At 44.7% G+C, this 19604-nt stretch overlaps 1 protein-coding gene and 1 long non-coding RNA gene across 9 annotated transcripts in view; one reads left to right on the forward strand and one right to left on the reverse strand.

The window, feature by feature from the left end:
- SMTNL2 (smoothelin like 2) overlaps positions 1-19604 on the reverse strand; it is a 69969-nt gene that overhangs the window by 8912 nt on the left and 41453 nt on the right. For 5 of the 7 annotated variants that reach the window (XM_025212921.1, XM_025212919.1, XM_025212924.1 and 2 more), the window contains exons 2-6: positions 5875-5962; positions 4871-5113; positions 3986-4048; positions 2583-2661; positions 527-697 (exon numbers count right to left, since the gene is read on the reverse strand). In XM_025212921.1, the coding sequence (XP_025068706.1) occupies positions 527-697; positions 2583-2661; positions 3986-4048; positions 4871-5113; positions 5875-5962 (644 nt within the window). Of the gene's footprint in view, positions 1-526; positions 698-2582; positions 2662-3985; positions 4049-4870; positions 5114-5874; positions 5963-10364; positions 10425-19604 lie in introns of those variants that run through there. The other 2 variants (XR_003095812.1, XM_025212918.1) reach the window with 1 other exon arrangement.
- On the forward strand, positions 16036-18552 carry LOC112551525. Of its 2 annotated transcripts, XR_003095814.1 has the most exons (4): positions 16036-16095; positions 16459-16540; positions 17704-17941; positions 18279-18552. It is a non-coding gene; the product is annotated as an uncharacterized LOC112551525 (long non-coding RNA). The 2 variants fall into 2 exon arrangements; XR_003095813.1 differs by lacking the exon at positions 16036-16095 and having other exon boundaries at positions 16102-16540; positions 18279-18551.

Below are 19604 nucleotides of genomic sequence, written 5' to 3' on the forward strand. Positions count from 1 at the left end.
GCAGGAAATCTTGGTTTTTCTGTAAGACCAGGATTTCACCTGTATCTTCTATTTGGATTATAAACATTTTAAAGCCAGGACCACATCTGTAAAGCACAGCCATGGTATTTTCAGTTTCCTCTCATAAGCCTTAGTAAGCAGCCATGCAGAGGAAAATTTTTATAATATCCCCGTCTAAAGAATGGGCACCTGCTGGGCCAGTAGAGTGACTAGACAACAGCAAAGGCAGCCTGTAGCTACAGCTCTGTATTTCCTGGCTTCTTCCTTTTCCAGGTTGATTATGCAATATTATTGGATCTTCAAGCTCATTATGAATTGCTTACCAAGGGCTTGATCTAACACTCACTAGAATAAATACAAATTCCACCAGTGACTTCGCGAGCGCTGGATCAAGCCCAAGATTTCCAGCCATTCAAACCTTGAGAGATATCGTCAGCTAGGCAACCTCCACTATAATCAGCGAACAGATTTTTTTTCCCATTACTGAGCCCACTCTGGATGCAATACTGCCTAAGGAATGACATACTTGCCACTGTCCTGTTCAAATTTCTCAAAGAGAGCTTTCCTGGACTGCGTCCCCAAAGTCCGTGGCAGTGTCTGCGACCTCACAAGCTCTCTCCTCCTTTCCACTTGGCGGTGCACAGTAGGTGGAGGGGAGTGGGATTTGGGGGTTACATCACTGTAACTGTCGGTGACACTGCAGAAAAAAATCACGAGAATGCAAAATTAATCTGTTAAAAGAGGAATTCTCTGGGGCGCGGGGTATCCTGATGCAGCACTAACATCAGCTCCAGCAGAACTCCAGATATTTATGCATACAGGGGGATATTTTCAAAGGAACCCCAATCCCATTTTCACAACTGACCTAAGCATTTAGGAGCTTAAGTTTCACTGAGTCAATAGGACTAAGGAACCCAAGGCACGTTTGATAATTGGGCTAGCTGTCTAAATCACTAAGACCTTGCAGCACAGAGCAAAGGAATACCTAATACCTTGACAAATCTGGGCATTAGGAGCCTTAGGAAAGCTGAGGGACAGTGGGATGAAGTGGATGACTCATGGTCACATAATAATTTACAAACAGCTGGGAAGAGAATCCTGTCTCCCAAAATGAACATCCTTCTGTCACTCAAATGACAAACAGCTGGTGCAGCACCTTTACCTAGCAGCCCATCAGAAGTTTAACACCCAGGTTAGGCTAATTTGGGAGGCAGATGCAAGCCCAGTTAAGGAAACTGAAGTTGCCTGCCCTTCCATTTGTATTGCTAAATATTCTGCATGCTGAGGATGCCTTGATATCCCCAACAGCAATGGTGATACCACGTAATCCTACACTAAACAACTGTGCCTTTGAATTAATCAAAAATGTGTGGTAGTCAGCCTTCCCGAGGAGGGCAGAAAGTCAGCCTGTGTCCTGCAAGGCGCTTGGAAACCTAACGCTGGGAGCTAAGCTCCAAGCCAATCAAAATAAGAATGTTTGATGGGTCATGTGTGCAGTTTCCAAAAACAGACCCAAAATAAAAACTTCAACACAGCTGAGTACTTTAAAAGGAGCTGACAAAGGGCCCAGCATGTCCATTAAAGGACAATTTGAAAAAACAGGCATTGTATATCCCAAACATGCTCATTCACAGAGATCAGGGCTGAGCTAGGAGATAGCATGGTTCTCAGCTCGCTGTATGCAGGCACTTCCATGTTCTGGTAGCATGGGGCTGCAGAATACCCTGTTACTGGAGTCATATGTCACTTGTCAAAGCACAACAGAGTACACTGCAATCAACAGTCCCATACTGGATGGAGTATTCAGCTAGATCAGGGGTTATTAAAGTTATCGGCCTAGCTCATGTAACTCCCATCCAGTCAGTAAGTGAGCACCTCAACTATTAATGGATTTATCCTCCCGAGTACTGGCAATGCGTAGGGGGTGCACGCGGGTGCATGTGCACCCCCTGACATTGGTCATGCACCCCCTGGAAGCACCAGCCGCAAAACTGGAAGTGCCCTTCTGGTCTTGTCGCTGGCTTGACGATTGGCTGCTGGGGTGTCCCCCCCGTTGGCGATCTGGTGCCCACCCAGACTCAGGAGGCACCAGTCGCCCATGCTCCCAAGACTCCTACAAGGCAGGGAGGTAGTGGTTCTTCTTTTACAGGAGGAAAATGGATGTGCAAAGCAAATGGAGGACTTTTTCTCAGTCATGTAAGCAGGCAGTAGCAGGGCCAGAAGTTAAACCACCTACATCACTTATGTTTCCACTTAGCACCTGAACCACAAAGCCACCCTCCCCCTCCCCCTGTGATGACAGCTCGGTAACCAGACAGTATTCCCAACCAGCTCCAAATACTGTCATGTTGGCTTTCATGACAACAGACATAAACCTCAGTTTAACCACCATCTTCAGCTTGACTGTTCCTTAGCCACCGACCTACAAACCGTATCCATTCCCCACTTCCCTGCACCTCAAATGGGGCATCTCAAGCCCCTTCTACACACCTGGACTGGACCCATTAGGACTCATCTGGTCTCTGTATTTAAGGTATAGTGAACACACTTGTTAGTGTAATAAAAATCAAGGAAAGGCCTACCTTTCAGTAGCTTTGGTTCCACTAGTCATTCCGTAGCTCATAGCTGACACAGACTTTGTGACAGAAGTGCTTTTCTCTGCTGTAAACAGCAATAAAAATGAGATGCATCGGTGCTGAGTGTTTTTCCCACCATATGTTTTTAATCAACTTCCTGACACATGGCCACACACTTATTCTTCCTCACCACAGGGACAAGTTGCAGGTTATTCTGCCAGCATGAGCTAGCAGGCTCTTGGGGAGGGATCTGTCCCACTGCAGTGGTGTTGAAGAGCTAAAACATTCCTCAGAAAGCCTTGGGACAAGCCCCTTGGTGCAGACACTGTCTCTCCAGGCAGATTCATCCTGGCTCCTCAACAAGGCGCAAACGAAGAAGTACAGTATGCTAGAGATGGAGCCAGGAGCATGGCAGTGCAAGAAGAAATAAAGCTAAAGCACAGCTTGCTACACTCTTCCTGGCAAGTCATATGCAGCCCTAGTCATATGGTGAGATTCAGAGCTGCTTTGTGGGCTATTTAGTTTCTGCCAGGAACCATTTCAGCCCCACAAAAGCAGCCCAGACTCCAACGGTTGCAAAGTCACCAACTGAAGGGACTGGAGCACCACACAGCCCTTCTCTTTCCCATGTGCCCCACCACTGTGGTCTGCCTGTGCTGCCCAACAGAAAGTCATGTTTGCCCCCCTTTCACCATATTGTACAAGATGCATCAGATCCAGTAACACCAGGACCTCAGTGCTAGCTTTAGGGTCCAAAGAGAAATTCCCTTGTGGGAGGCTGATTACAGGGTGTGTTGATCGTAATGAAAGATGGCACTGTGAGTAATTCAAAATAACCTGTTTTCTTTTCTTTCCGTTGCTTGAATGGAACATCCCAGAAGTTTGCAAAGAAGCTGAATGGGCAAGGGCATGGACGACATAACAGTTATACTGGTATGGCATAAGTGGAACAAAACTGATATAACTTTAAATCTGTTCCTTTCTGGGTTATAGTTACAGCATTTTAATTCTCTTACACTGCTTTAGGGACATACAGACCTAACAGTTACTTTGCCACAGCTGATGAGCACTCCAGAGGGCCAACCCTTCCTCCCCTTTTAAAGTGGCTGAAACCTACATCTGTCTACAGCCTCTGCTATGAACTCATCTAAAGTGTGATCCAAATCCCAGTGGAGTCACTGGAAAGCCTTCCCTTGACTTCAATGGAGCTGCATCAGACATCTTCATGATGCCTTGTTACATTCTCAGCATTGCTATGTACTCATGACCCAAACCAACTGTTCAATTTAAGCTGGTTTGTGGAGAGAGGAGCCCAGATCAAAACCCCAGAGCCAAACTCACAAACAGCATCCTTGCATAGTAACCCATTTTGGATAGGGCTACAAGGAAGGTAGGGAAATAGCACCCACCTGCAGTTACAGATGTGCCCACTGTTCTCACCGAACTGGAATTCCAGGTCTTCACACCACTCACTGAAAAGGAAAAAAGAGACGATGTGGGCTAATTTCTTTGTTTTAACACAAGGGAAACCCCAAGAAACAATGGCTGATTCACATGCAAACAGCTTCTCTTTCATGTTGGTAATGGGGCAGAACTCCCCTTTCACAAACAAGAACAGCGCTACTGAACTCAGAGCAGTTCCATCAGCGTGAAACTGGTGCAATTGGAGAACTGAGCCCGTGATGTTCTAAAATGAACATGAGATTTTGATCTCAGAGATCCAAGTAAATTAAAAATGCAAAAATACTGGTTAGAAACTGAAGAATTTCAGCTGAGTACCAAAATAATTTTGGTTCAAATACCAAGCATTCACTTGCCAGCAAAAAAAAAAAGTTTTTGGTTTTTTTTTACCAGCTTGTCAGAACTCCTTTGTCCAATTTCTGTCTCTATTTCCTTGCCTGGTCCCCTTTGTTATGCTGGTTAGGTCACCTGAAATTTCTTTACCTCCATTTCCTCATCTGTAATGGGTTCCTCATGGGGACACTGTGAATAAAACTCTATGAGTCTGATCCCAGAACTACTGGACTCAATGAGAGGATTCTCATGGACTTTAATAGGCTTTGGATCAGGCTCCAACACTACTGAGAGCAATAGCCCCTGAAGCGTGAAATTTATGTTTAAATAAGTTAGGTTATAAATCCTGCAGCTACTAAGCTTGCATGAATTGCTCTTCACAAAAGCATTCAACACCAAACAGCTAGAAGATGAATCAAATGATGATTTTTACTTTATAAAAATATCAGACCTAGCTTCAGTGAACAAATTTCTTTCATAGCTAGAAATTTCTCTCTTACCCGATTGGCTGGACGTTTTCATCACAGTCTCATTTTTGCTCCTGCTCTGTCCTATCAGGCCACTGGATGCATTGGCTGTCCCTGATGATGAGGAGGTTTCTCCAGAAAACTTTTCTGACACTCTTGTCACTGCAGTCACAGGAAGGTGTGGCATTTGTAAGGACACAGCAGGGGCATGCGCTTCAGAGGAAGAGTTTGACATGGGAAGAGAAGAGATCACTTCATGTGAAACCTTTGCCTGACCTAGGGAATAAAAAGAAACAGGAGGAAAATTATTTTATTTTCAGCTATTTTTAAAATTCAAAACAATTCCCTAGGCACAGTGGCTTCATTTCATTTTGGTTTCTGAAACACTGGATTAACTAGATTAATTTCCCCTTTAACCATACCATGTCATTCTCAGGAGACCGAGCATGCTGAAATCGAGCTTTGTAAAAGTCATGATGATGCCTTGTCCTATATGACGGTGTACTATGTTTCATTTTGGAGCTGCTGTGCCTGCTGCCACTACATCTGCTGCTGGGGACCAAGTCTCAGGACTCCTTTGTTCTTTTTTTTTTTTGTTCACTTAAAAGCTCTCTGCTTTGCTTTCCTCTTGTGTAACATGGAGATAATAAGACTGGTTCCCCAGAAGGGAAGGGAGAGTTAATTAGTAGCATGCAGAATTCTTTAAAAGGTATGGACAGAAAGGCACCCAGATTACTAAATCTTATTCAGAATAACTGGAAACTGCACTGATGATGCTACGATTTAGGCCCAGATCCTACACTTAGGAACAAGCTTACCAAGTCAGTGGGACTTGGTAAGTAGAAAAACGAAGCACACGCCTAAAGGTCTGCAAGATCATCAGCACGGTACAATAATCATGTTGAAAAAGTATGAAGCTAACGCTTGCAACACCAGGAAGTTGCTCGTACTGCCAGAACCCGACTTTACATGCAGCTGTAGTTTGCCGGGGAGGCTGGTCTTGCAACTTATTTGTCTTTCCTGCATTTCTTTCTTACCAACTGAAGACTGATGTCCATTTTCAATGACGGTGGAATTAGAAATTTTTCTCGGCTCTGGTTCACTATGGTCATCCAGGTCCAAGCTCTGCAAAACATAAATACACAATAGCTCAATGATGCTATGCCTTGCAAATGATTAATGGCAGAAGCTGTAGCAACACCTAGAGGCTCCGGTCAAGGGCAGGTATCTGCTATACAGCAGGGCCAATTCTTCAGTACCAGACTGATTACTTGAGCAGTATATGTGTTACCTAAAACAAATGGAACTGGTGACTTACAAGAGTGCCCAAGGACTACCCTCAAGTATATACCCGGTGGTAACAGGGCATAGCACAGGCAGGCTGGCTTTGCTTTCCTCTAGCACTCGAGTAAACGCCATATGTATTGACCACAGAAGGACTTTTCTTAACCATAGGCTTTCAAAAGTTTGATGCCATCTTTCATGCTGTGGACCCGATTCTGCAAAAGCTTCGGCACATGCATAAATTTACATGCACTCACTGGGTCCATTTAAGCCACTGAGACTGACTTACATATGCAAAGAGGCTTCATATCAAGGAGGTGCTGAGTATTTAGGGGTCCCCAGCACCTCACACAAAGAGGCAGGGATTGCACAGCTCTGTAAGAAATGATCCCTGTGCAAATCTTTGATGATCTGATTCACTTCAATGGGATTATCCACATGAGCAAGGCAGCTACGGCCTGACTTTGTTTGCAGGTTAAGGCAAACCCATGTACTCCTCTCCCCATGGTGTTTGCATAATGCAAGGTGCAACTTTTTCTCTGTATACACAATGAAGTTGCTACCCTTCCACCAACTCTTCCAAGCCCTTCCCTAGCATTTTTTTACTTCAAGAATGATTTAGTGGACTGTATGTGAAGCAGAAATATAATTTACGAGACAATAAAAGCATTCCCACCGGGGCAAAACATGGAAGTAAGCCCATAAACTCCTCTCAACATTAGCTTGAAGACACCCTTATGTTTATACATGAATCTTCTTTATACAACATTTATGGAACATCACATAAAAGTTCTTAATGTCCTATACAATTTCTGCCTATTTGACTGTCTAATGACAGTCGACATAATTAGACAACATATGGAAAGGATGTTACGGGGAAAACAAATAATATCTTGGAAGCTTACAACAGCTACAACTTGTAACTTTCAAAAGGATGTTATTTTTGGGAAGACCACAACTTTTTCGATGTTTTCTAATTTATTTCTGGGCAAACCAGCCAAGAAGATTTATTTTTTATGATCATTAAGAAGAAAGGATGCAATTTTTGGCTTCTAGAAAAAAAACAGCAAAAAAAGAAAAAGAAAAAGAAAACGTTTTGCAGTTGCGTGCTCGCTTTGATTAAAAATGCCTGTGGTGCTTGTACCTGTTTCTGGGAAACTGAAAGTTCCTCCAGCTTAAAGTGCATGAGAAAGTTTTCATTTGACTGTAAATAGCCCAGCATTAGGGCTGGCCCAACAAGTTAATAAATATATCAATCCATCTGCACCAGTCTCTGTGTTCACTAAATCCAAACAAGTCACAAAAGAAAACAGCGGACGCTGGAACTAGTTTCTTATGTTTGAACCAAAAGCGACGTGTCCGTTTCTGACTCTATTTAGGCTACACAGATTTTAAAATGGTGCAAGTTCTCACAGTTTTTTGCAAAACTTTTGCAAATATTTGCTACTTGCCCTAAAACCCCAGCTGCTGCTGAAGGCATATGATTTTGTCAGAGAATTCCAGTTTTTGGTTACAAAAATTTGTATCAGTTTCTAATTGGAGGGGGAAAGCTCTGGAAAGGCAGACCGGCTGCGACGCTTATGGGTTTATCACAGCATTACTGAAAGTTCAGCCCCCATGTAAAACATTGTCCAATAAACTTCTAATTGCCCATATCCTCAATTAGCTTAAATCAGCACAGCTTGGTCAAGGCTGGCAGAATTATGCGGAGACCTGCTGAAGATCTGGCCCCCTATGCTGCAAACTAAACACATTTCTTTACCCATGTTACTATCAGAATATCACACAATGAGAAACCAGATCATTTTAAAAACACAACCATTTGCCGCTATATACCCATTCATTTGGATTTATGCAAGACTTTTAAAGAATCACACCGATTCGGAAGTTAGAAGACAACTTGTCTAGTTAATGTTAAACTCACGCTTAAATTTTAAAAGCTCGCCAGGTTCAAACAAAAAAGACAACTGTAAAATAAAATAGGCTTACACCAGAAATAGGGGATACTTCTAAGTTGTGTCTGTTCATTTACTAAGCTTCCCTGTTTGGTTTTTGCTACCCAGAAAAATATTTTGGAAAGATATTAGCCATGTTGCTTATTGTACCACAAGAAGGCACTTAGTTACTGTAGTTGTGAAGGTGGTATAAGAACTTATATATAAAATAAAATAGAAAACAGAAGAAAGGGGTAGTATGCCTTTAAGTAATGATTTTCCCTGGTCTCCCCATTTGGTTTTCATATGGCGATGTTGTGCAGAAAAGCTGGTGGTTTCACTTCACATATTTATTCTGTGGCTTCATAATAAACTATTAAAATCATTGTTACTGGAAGTGAATTAATTTCATGTAAAATACAGAAACCATAAGATCAACCCAAGATAAATCATCAGAAAATGTAGTTTCCTGGCTCTTATGTGATGCATAACCTACATCTGTTTATACTCTCTCAAACTTAAAGAAATGAATCCTGGACACAGATTTTTCATGCCTCACAGTTAGCTTTTAAATCATGCATAATAATCTCTTCTTCGTCTCAGAATTCACAGCACATTACTATCACATTATCCACTTTTTGAGATTATTAAATTCTTACTATTTCATAGCCAAGGCTCACAATACTGTCTTGTTGCGGGGAGATGGTCTGTGGTCTGGGTCTATGCTTTCCATTAGTTTCAGATGGCTCGATTACAACATGGCAGCATAAATGTGATTTGGTCGTGCAGGGCAGAATCATACAGTGTAGCGTAAGCCTACATCACTGAAGTCAAAGGAAGGCTTTCCCTTGACCTCCATGAGAGGAGGTGGGAACCTATGTTTGCAAACCAGGAGTGGACTCTCTGCTGTGCAAGGCTACAGCACAATTTGGGAGGGCGGGGAACTGTAAAAAGAGGGTAGGATCCTATTGATCTGAACAAGGATTGACCTATGCTGAGGATCTACTGCAGGGATGGGCAAAATGCAGCCCGGGGGCCAGATGCGGCCTGCCATGCCATTCTATCTGGCCCACGGGGCCCCTCAAAAATTTAGAAAATTAATATTTATCTGCCCTGGGCTGCCTGTCATGTGGCCCTCGATGGCTTGCCAAAACTCAGTAAGCGGCCTTCTTCCCAAAAATAATTGCCCGCTCCTGAACTACTGGCTCTAAATCAGCCTCTTACCCTAGTAATAGAATACAGAAGAGACTGGTTATCAGTAGCAAGAGACTGAGACCATTTTAAAATCAGCTTGACCAGATAAGATAGTTATGTCTTTCCAGTCTCAGACATGGGTCGGCTTCTGATCTCAGTTCATTCTGGAACAAGTAAGAACAGAAGCAGAGCATTGGGATAAGATTTCCAACTCTAACAAGAGTTTTCAGATGCATTAACTTTCAGGGGCCCAGCTTTAAAGCAATTTGATTTCCCAAACATCTGAGCAGCTACTCCTGGAAAAGGGACCCCATTAGGTAAGTCCACTGAGGTGCCCAAAAACTGAGGCATCCCAAACCATTAGCCACTTTATAAAGTCTTGCCCCCTGTTCACCAGGAGGTGGAACTGTGACCAAGACTAAGGTCCAGTCCAACCAAAGCTTCATGCTCATGCAGTTTTAAAGCACGTGGGTAACTGCATTGATTTCACATGCTTAATGTTACAAGGCTATTCCATTCCTAAAGTTATACATCTGATTAAATGCTTTGCTGGATCAAGGCCTACAGTTTAGAAGGATACGCCAATATTCTTCAGTCTGCTTACCATCGAACTACAGAAGCCACATGTCTTGGTTTAATGCACTAGCCTAGTGAAAAGGCACCACTGTGTTTTATTAGTATATTATTTGGAGCTTCATTAACAAGAGTAACCCTCACGGTTCCTTTGTTGTCGCGTCAGTTAGGCTTATTGCTTAGGAAGGTGGCTTGGTTTGAGGATGGTCCCTCAAAAGTAGCTTTATCCTCCTCTGAGAAACATCAGAGCTCATACACACCCATACTAAGATGCTGTGACCCAGGCCTAGAGAAACAAAAGAAACTTTTGCCCATTTCTTTTTTAAATAGACATAGAAAAGGAAAAAAAAAAACCCTGTCCAAGGTGGAATGATCAGAAGTTCTCCCCGTTTCCCAGCATTTCCACCTACTGAGAGCTATTTAGAGACATCAACACATCACGTATGTCACCGGGGTCAGATTTTCTAAACAGCTCTTTTCCATTTAGGCACGTAATTCAGAAGTGATGCCCAACACGCTGAGCTCCTTATGTCTCCGCTTACTTGAGTTGCCTGTATGGGTGCTGAGGTCTTCTGAAAAACTGGCATTTAGGCTTGTTCTCCAGCACATCGATTACAAAAGCAACGAACCACATCTTTTATAAATATGAACTTGTCCTGCCGTATTACCAATAATACCTAAAAATAATCCTTTGCTTGTATTACTGCACCACCTGTCCCCTCTGTGAAAGTTTCCTTGTGCATACATGGTAAAACAGAATTAAACTCTGACTCAATGCTACTAAACTAAATCTGTAACATTGTGTACAGATATCGTAATTTTTAAAAATAAAAGCTGCTTTGAAACTTCTCTTTCTACCCCAAGATTAGCAGCAATTATGTTGCAGGAATAAATATAGTTACCAGCCAGGATTCATCTGAGAAAAGTACAGCAAACATCACCCTTCAGCAGCTGTATTTTTATTCTAGATATAAGCCATGCAAAACAAGGAGGTCTCAATCCCTCACTGAAGTGCACTGGATTAGCTCCACTGACTTCAATGGAAATTTGGCTTATAATAAATATTTTGCCATATAAGTCCTGAGTTTCCCAGTTGTGCTTCTCTTCAGGGACTATTCACCCAGTGCGGGCAGCTAGCCCAAGCTCTCCCTACCATTTAAGAACAGGAGCAAATTCCACCTACTGCCCCCACGACATAACTGAGACGGGGCAACCAGGACAGCAGCCCTGGGTGCTGCCTTTGTGTGGGGATTTGGGGGGTGCAAAAGCAGTCACTGCCACAGCAAGAGCTGATCACACTGCTTTAATCAGCATGACAGGAGCAGGTGCTCCCCAGGTAGAGAGCTGCACTGTTATACCTCTGGATTGCCCTTCACTGTGAGCAAGGTCAGCCCCAGACTCAAGGATTCCCACAGGTCATTTCTTAAAGTGATGCTATCAAAACGGTAGACTCTAGGGTGCTGACCGGGCCCGACGCGGGGGGCAGAGGGGAGGGGGCACTGATCCTATCCGGCCCCAGCGTGTTTTCCCTGCACCTGGCCAGGGGTGAAAGATGGAGCAGGCACATGGGCAAGCAGGGTCTTCCTGGCGACTGGCTTGGGACCCCCGTGGGCAGGGCGTGCTCAGCCAGGCAGATAGGATGGGGCCATGGGTGGGCGAGGAATAGTATCTGGGAGCGGGACAGGCAGGGCCAGGATCGTGGGGCAGTGACAGCACAAGGCCGGGACTCAGGGCAGAGCCATGATGCACTCCCTGCGAATCACGGCTCTGCCCTGGGCCCCGGCCCTGCACTGTCACTGCTATGGATCGTGGCCCTGGCCCTGCACTGTCACTGCCCCGCGATCCCAGCCCCAGCCCTGCCCACCCAACCTGCTCCCAGAGCCACTCCCTGCCTGCCCACGGCCCCAGCCCATCTGCTGACCAAGTGCACCCTGCCTGCAGGGGCTCCATTAAGACCCAGACCTCTTGCTCCATCCAGCGCCCCCAGCTTTGGGTGCAGGGCAGATGCAGTGCCCCCGGCTTTGGGTGCAGGGCAGATGGGCCGGGGTGTCTAGGCAGTAGGGCTGCCGTCCCCATGCACCTGGGGACAGCAGGACTGGCCGCACGCCCCAAGGCCTGGGCTACTCCCCACCCCTGGGCCAGATGGGGACCCGCCATGGGCCAGACAGAATTGAAATTGGTGCTTTCCTGGTCACATGTCAAAAGTGATGTGTTTCTTAGTCAAGCCTCTGGGCAAGATTGTAACAGGACTTTCAGGATATGACCAGGTTTTATCAATCACTACTCCTACACTTTGGCCAGTTTGTCTGAACTCTGCACTGCGCAAGACAGTAGGTGATCAGGCCTCTGTAGTCGACTTTCCTTCAATGCTCAGCAGAGCAACATACTGCCAAGATCTTCCTGACCAAACTGCTGCTATTGTCGTGGGGTAGGATTTTTGAGGATGCAAAGCATTAGCTTAAATCTGTTCCAGTAGGAGTCAGTAGTAAAGTTCAGGTCAGCTTCAACAGGAGCAAAATTGGCGCAGTGCTGAGTGCCTTTTGAAAATCCCATCCTCTGAAATCCCTTTTCTACAGGGAAGTCTGCAAAATAATTCCAAGGGTTTTGTAAGCTGCAAAGGTAGCTCATGTCTGGATCCTTCCACCCTTGACAGTGTCACCTTATAAACTACAGGGAATTATTTTCTCATCTGGCAAAATATTGACATGACTTGTTTGCTCTAAATGAGTCAAGCAGAACAAGAGTTATCAAAACACTGCCAAGATGCTGTATGTGTAGGATGAAAGATGTCCAACTTAAATCGAAACAGAAAGCACAGCTAACTCCATTGTTCCCTAGAGGACATGCGTTGCTTTGGCATGCACAGAAACAGATGCCTCCTGCAGTAGGCACAGTGACTTTCTCTATGTGTAACAAACACTTAATTAAGGGAGCGAGTGAAATCCTGACCCCGCTGAAGTCGAGGCCAAAACTCCTGTTGACTTCAGTGGTGCTGGTTTCACCCACTGTGTGGACAGTGACAGGGCAGAAATTTAAAAAATATTGCCTATCTTGCTATTGCTGCCAGCAAAAAACTGGCAGTGATTTTGAAAATAGGTAATAGATTCTGCATGGTAATAACGGCTCGGTCTTCTGCTGGCACGCTTGTGAGCTCAGGCTGCCGAGCGTCTGGAATTGTGTATAGCGGTGAAGTGGTGACCTACGAGGCGAGCCTCTCTTCCCAAATCTCCCAGGACTTTCCTCTGAGACCCCAGCTAAGTCCCTTGCACTGCAATTTTCCAAAGCAGCATCTGATTTTGGATGCCTGAGTGTGTGGATGCTCACATTTAGCCTCCTGGGTTTGGATTTTTGAGACATTACCCACAATCAGTTCCTACCGATTTCAGCCGGGGCTGGGGTTGATCAGAACCTCTGAAATTTAAGCCTGAGTCGTCCAAATTTGGACACCCCAAAATTAATGTAAATATAGATGCCACTACTGAAAACAGGCCTTTACTTCTCTGTGTCATGCTCTCCCCCTGTGCAAAATGGAGGATGACAACGTCCTTCTCCCATCTCCCACTGCACGGTGAAGTGTAATGCAGCGGTCTATAAGCTTCAATCATAACGAATGCCTAATGCCTGGCAAAGTGGTGGTCCCTGTGCTGTGTCACGGAGTCCCTGTGCCCACCACCAGGCCTCCTGCCCACAGCTGAAAGGGTTTTTTGATTTTAAGAGCTTCATCAGAAATGCAAAACCAGTTACTCTGGAATGAAAGTGTTTCTTGGATGAGCCTGGGTATGAACACAGGTGATGATGACATCCCTTTCTGAGGAATGTGCTGCCTGGGGTTCCTATAACGCTTGGAAAATCTGAGAGAACAAACATCTGCCTAAGACACTCTGAGAGACATTTAATAATACGCTCAGAAATGTTCATTTTCAGCCTGGAGCTGTCAATCACTCTCAAGTTCTGTATTTACTAAGACTCCGGACTCCAGTTAAACAGATTTTTTTTTTTAAATGAACACGTACATAGAAAGAAAGAGAATCCAGATGGTGATACGCGTTGATTCCAGTCCATCTGATGAAGAACAAGACTATTTCAGTGAATGAGATGAACCAGATACAATTTGGACAGATCAAACCTACATTCTGTGTGTCCCTGGTCCCGCTCCGAAAGATGGGGCTGCTGTAACTCCCTACTGCACAGGGCTGCTTGGCCACTTTTTTCACTTGAGTTTCTGAAGTCCCTTCAGATCCTCAAGTAAAACCTGCCATAGAAGTGCCAACTATTAGCTTTGAGTATTTCCAACTCTTGGGTGTTTAAAAACCAGCACAAACACTGGGTCCTTTATATTTGCCATCTGTATTCTGAGAATGCACTCAGGTCGTATCTCTGAGGCCTTCTCTGCAATCTTGAGATCTAGAAACTTGATTTAGGGGGAAGAAAACCCTCCAAACTGAGATTCTCACCTAACTGCATGTCCCCAGGAGCCAGGGGTTTCATAAAAACACCAAATACCATGAAACATGTGATAAAAATCACTTGAGCTGGCCAGGTTCAATTCACAATGTGAGCGTGAAGAATTATTACGTGCTCTGGGTGGAAACCTGGCCCCACATAAACCAAGGGTAAAACTCCCTCTGATTTTCAAAGGGCCAAGATGACACACTCTGTGCTTGGCACATAAATAGATCCCAGATACATCAGAGAAGGGGGAAGCACAAGAAGTGGGCAGGACCCAAACTAGATCAGAACACAGCAGAAAGCAGCATGCCATGATCTTTCCCTCTTAAATCTTGGGTCAGAGCAAGAAGGCATGAAAGGGCATAATCTAGTAGATGACACTAGCATTCGCTATCAGGAAGTGATCCCGCCACTTTGAAAAGGCCCTTGGCACAGTGACTATATTAGGAAAGCTACCGTACACATTGGATAACCTCCTTAGGGGTGTGGTAGAAGCCCCTTTTCTTGGCGTGCTGCTAAAGCTGGAAAAAATAGATGTGCACTAGGGAGAAATTCTTCTCTGGCAGGGAGATGGATGTAATGATCTAATGGGCCTTTTCTGGCCTGGCCCAAATGCTATTCTGCACTACCCCAGCATGAATCCAGAGAAACTGCACCTAAATCAGTGGGGTAATTCCAGCCCTGAAGCTGAGGGCTACAGTTCAAGACGATATAGCAGGAAGCGTGTTCCCTGCTGCTACATTGTGGGCCTTTCCCCATCTGATTATATAAAATGTAATGCATTCCAGGCCCAAAAGTGGATTGACTGGTTCTTTTGCCAACTGGGAAGAAAACCGGATTATCCAGGTTTTCTTCAGAAAACACAGGAAGGATGATTTCAGGAAGTTTAAATCCAGAAGGGCCTGTTATATCACCTAACCTGACCTCCTGTATATCACAGGCCGTTACATTTCATCCTGTCTTGACTGGATGCTTGTGTACCAGAGGCAGAAAAGAGGAGAGATCAAGGTGTCACCAATGACCAACGTCCCTGCAATGGCACAGAATAGATGGGGGGGGGTCCAAAAGAGATCCTAGTAGATGATCCATGCTCTGTGCTGCTTTGAGCATATCATACAGATTGTCTTTAGCCACCCTTCATACAGTTCATCGCATAGTCCAACAGCTACATTTGCAAGACAACCTGATCTCATGCTAGCAAAAATGATAATCCTGACACCGGATTGACAAAATTGCAAAGAACAAATAGGACATCTGATCCAGGATAGACTGACAGGGGGAACTCCACTTTGCATAATCTCCTGTGACCTTCTGCAATGTGCTCTCCAAGTGGATCTCCCTTGCAGCGCTCCAAAATGAATGGCAGGAGGTGGTCCACACAGGAGGCCGCCAGCTGGTATTCAATGCAAAAAGACCTTGCTGCTATCCTGAGGCCTTTCTGAGAAGGGACAAACAAGCAAGGAGTCACAGTGCTCCTTTTCCCAGCCAAATCTCCACTTCCCCCCCATGCCTTGTTTCTTGATGAGGCACAGCAAGCTTCTGGCACATGCAGGGGGGCACTTTGGAGGGAGTTATGAAGTTACCGTCATCATTTTCATGGACAACATGTTAAGCACGATGAAAGGGGACTCTCTTGTGACAAAATCAAAATAGAACACCCTCGCTACATTTTTAGACCACCCTATTCATGCAGGCACTATGCCCAACTACACATGCTGCAGAAAGATCACTGGTGATAAGGTTACGGGAGGCATGTCAGACAGAGGTGATTAGTGAGAAAGGACAGGACAGAAGACCTCTTCCTCTTCTAACAATCACAAGCAGGTAGGAGAGGGAATGCAGGGGTTTAAAATGCTGACAAAGAGCAACAGCTTGAACCACATGGTGTTGATCTGAGCAGAGCTGCTATGGCTCGGGTACCCTGTTTTTAAAAACCGCCCTTCAGACACATCATATTCTACCCCCAAGCCCGCTTTTGTAATACTGACTCCCAGATTCCAGTCTCTTCTGGTGCCAGATAAAGCGTTTGGTGCCAACAAGCCAGATAAACCTTTATTTCAAATCACAGTGGCTGAGTGGCAGAAGCAGAGTCAGATGAAATGCACACTTCTGCTTAGCAGCGCAAATGCCTGGTACAGAGAAGTGTTGAGTACTAGGCTCTAGGTAGCAGTTTTATTTTGTTTCAAGCGTTCTGTCTGCCTACACGCTGCATGCCGCTTCTTTCATGACCTGATATAAGGACAGAGATCTACAGGAAATAACACTCTGGGTATGTAAACTGCTTCTTTCTTTCTCTACCGTTGTACCTTTGAGCACTCCTTCAGACATTTCCTTCAGCTGGATGCAGAGAATGCCAGACTTCACATCTGGTCTTGTTACATTTACACATGAAATAAGTTTAAAAAGTAATGAAGCTAGTACTCAAACCAGGTTATGAAAACAGTTAGGATGTGATTTATTTCTCCATTGGACATTTGGAAATGTAACCTTTGAACAAAGCAGTGATTTCAGACTCAGAGCTAAACAAGTAATAATTTATAAGCTATACTCAGAGTAGCATACAGAGTATCCACAATCATCGCACAGCCCCACAGCATTTTCACTTTGCGGTCCTACAACTCCTGTACGTAGCCTTATGCTGAACCATCATAAATTGACACTACTGATTATCTTGTGAAATGCATATCCCTGGCAGCTTTAAATCTGCTGTGAGGGGCAGACATTCAAAGCATTTATTAACTTCCTTTATTAGGTCTCTGATCATTATTTATGTTAGCAACAAGGATTTCAGGCTGGGATGTTAGCAGTGTAAATTATGGCAAGTAAGGACAAGTTTCTCCTCTTGGTATCTTCTCTGTAGTGTTAGAGATGGGCCAGAACTAGACTCTCAAACTGAACCACTTAGAATTTGGGGATGTGGGTTGGATTTTAATCTTTGGATCAGAGTCAGCTCTTGCACTTTCCTGTCAGATAAGGAGAAGCCTATTCTCCCATTACAGTAGTGAAGAATGATCATCCTTGTGAGATGTCACCTTAATATGTATAGATCTAGCAGAAAGTGATACATCACTTAAGGCTGAAAAGCTGGTCATGTTTTAAATCCTTCCCTGCAATGCTAAGTCCTAGCCTTAATTCAGACTCAGCTCCAAGTCCCAAAAGAAATGGAATCCAGATCAAAATGACTAAGTTCGATTTGAAAAAGAAAACGACTGCAGGGCAACCTTCAGATTTCAGGGCTCAGAAGTGAGTGGAAAGCTTGGTGGATGGTGATGGTTTTGAAAACAAGAAAAGCAAATTACAATGAAGGCTGATTAGTAAGCTAAACTGAAAAGTGGGACTATTGCTTTTACTCTTTTACAAACATTATGTGCATTCACTACTTGCACAAGGAGGCAGTTTGACAGCCCTGTGATACTCGGTTTTATTCAACAGGAACCACTCTGGACAGATGCTGCTGCCCTCGACAAGTGAAAGGAGAAATCAGCCTTCATGGCCTATTCAGTCATTGTCTTTCTGTGAAGGGTACTAAAGAAGGATCCTATGGGAGCTGGGGAAATATCTGTGATGTGGACACTGTGCTGTATTAGCCACTGGTTTTCCTACGCAGGAAGACTGTTGCTGAGCACTGTCTATGAGATACAGCATCCTCTTACCTCTCATTGGCTCCAGCGTAAGTAAAGGAAATGTAGTACTTTACCAAATCTGCTCCAAATTCTTTAAAATCCTTGACCACAGCACCAGCAACCAGCTCTGTCACTACCAAATTGTCTAGTAATAAAGTGACAGGGTAATGCATTTCCTACATGTTGAATTCTGTATTTAAACACAGCGAGGGAAAGGTTATGCATTAGTTTTTTCCCTCAGCTGTCAGTTTAGTATCAGCCCATCCAACTGCTAAGGTTGACTCAGCCCAGATGGTTTCAGAAACATCTAGTAAAAGAATAATGGTAAAGTGAGTGGTGAGAAATGTGTTTATAACAAATTAACCTCTAATATTTCTCTTACAGCACCACCTGCGGTCCCAAACAACACAAAGGCCTCATTGTGCAGGGTGCTGTCCATAAACAATGAGAGATTGTCTCTGCCCAGAAGAGATCACAATCTAAGTACGAAATAGAAAGCAAAGAAAGATGCTGTGACTCATGCTACGTCACTGCTAGGAATAAATTCTAGTTTACCTGACTGCAAAGCCAGTGTTTTGTCCATTAGGCCACACAATCTTCCCAGCTTATGCCCAATTTACTCATAAAGGCGCTGAAGGACTGAAATGGTTCCATCTGGTGTTCTTATGTTTCAGGCATTTGCCTCCTGGTTGCCAACTGACTCACTCACACACCTACCTCCCTTAGTGCACTATTCACAACTCACACCAAACCTCCAAGGGCCGCGTCCAGATGTGCATGGACATTTGGTTCCTTGGGACAAGTAGTGGCAGTGCATTTTGCACCACTGCTACCTGTCCCCAGGGAATGACACGTGTGCTTTGGTGTGCGGCAAGTTGCCCTGGGTGTGGTAGGGGAGGCTGGGGCCAGCAACCTTACCTGGGGTCCTGGAGGCCTCCTGGGGCTGCAGTGATTTTGCCATGCGGAGCCTGGCTGGAAGCAGAGTGTGGCTCTGGGTGGCCCAGCTCCACTTTTCAGCAATGCGCGCTGACCAAGCATTTTTTTAAGTGTTTTTTTCTGACCCTTGGATATCCAGGAGTCCAAAAAAAAAACCCCCAGTGCAGCACACACTCAGGCAGTGTACCCTTGCAGTGTGGAGAACACTGGACTGTGCAGTATGTGGCATTGCAAATGATCGGTATGTGGTGCTACATACTGCACAACCACACTCGTCTGGACGCACCCCAAGGCTCCTTCTTCTCTACATGTCAAATGTCTAGCTGGGATGGCATGGGCACTAAGGCACGTGGTAGACCGCCCAGAGATTGCAAGTTAGAAACCATGGAAGAAGTGCTCATGGCACAGCCTGTCCGATTCAAGGAGTCTGCAAATTCTAAGTACCTTGTTACAAGGGCGTGAAAAATGAAAGGTTGTCAGAAGCATCCCCTCCCTCACTCCAGCAGACAAAGAATAAACAAGCCTGGAACTACAATCACTAGTAAAAGACCTGCAAAACTGGCATTCCCAGAATCAATTTCTCACCATAATTTAGGGCCAAATCCTTACCCTGCAAGTAAAGTAAGAGAGTTAATATCCCTTTGGATATTAACTTTCTCCTGACTGTAAAGCAGGAGAAGAGTAACTGAGTGGTCTGTGGGAAGAAGCAACTGGGATTTTATGCCAATGGAGCCAGGCTTTGCACAGACCAATAGACTGCACTGGAGGCACTCC

The sequence above is a fragment of the Alligator sinensis genome, unplaced genomic scaffold, assembly GCF_000455745.1.
Source record: "Alligator sinensis unplaced genomic scaffold, ASM45574v1 scaffold714_1, whole genome shotgun sequence".
NCBI classification, from domain to species: Eukaryota; Metazoa; Chordata; order Crocodylia; family Alligatoridae; genus Alligator; species Alligator sinensis.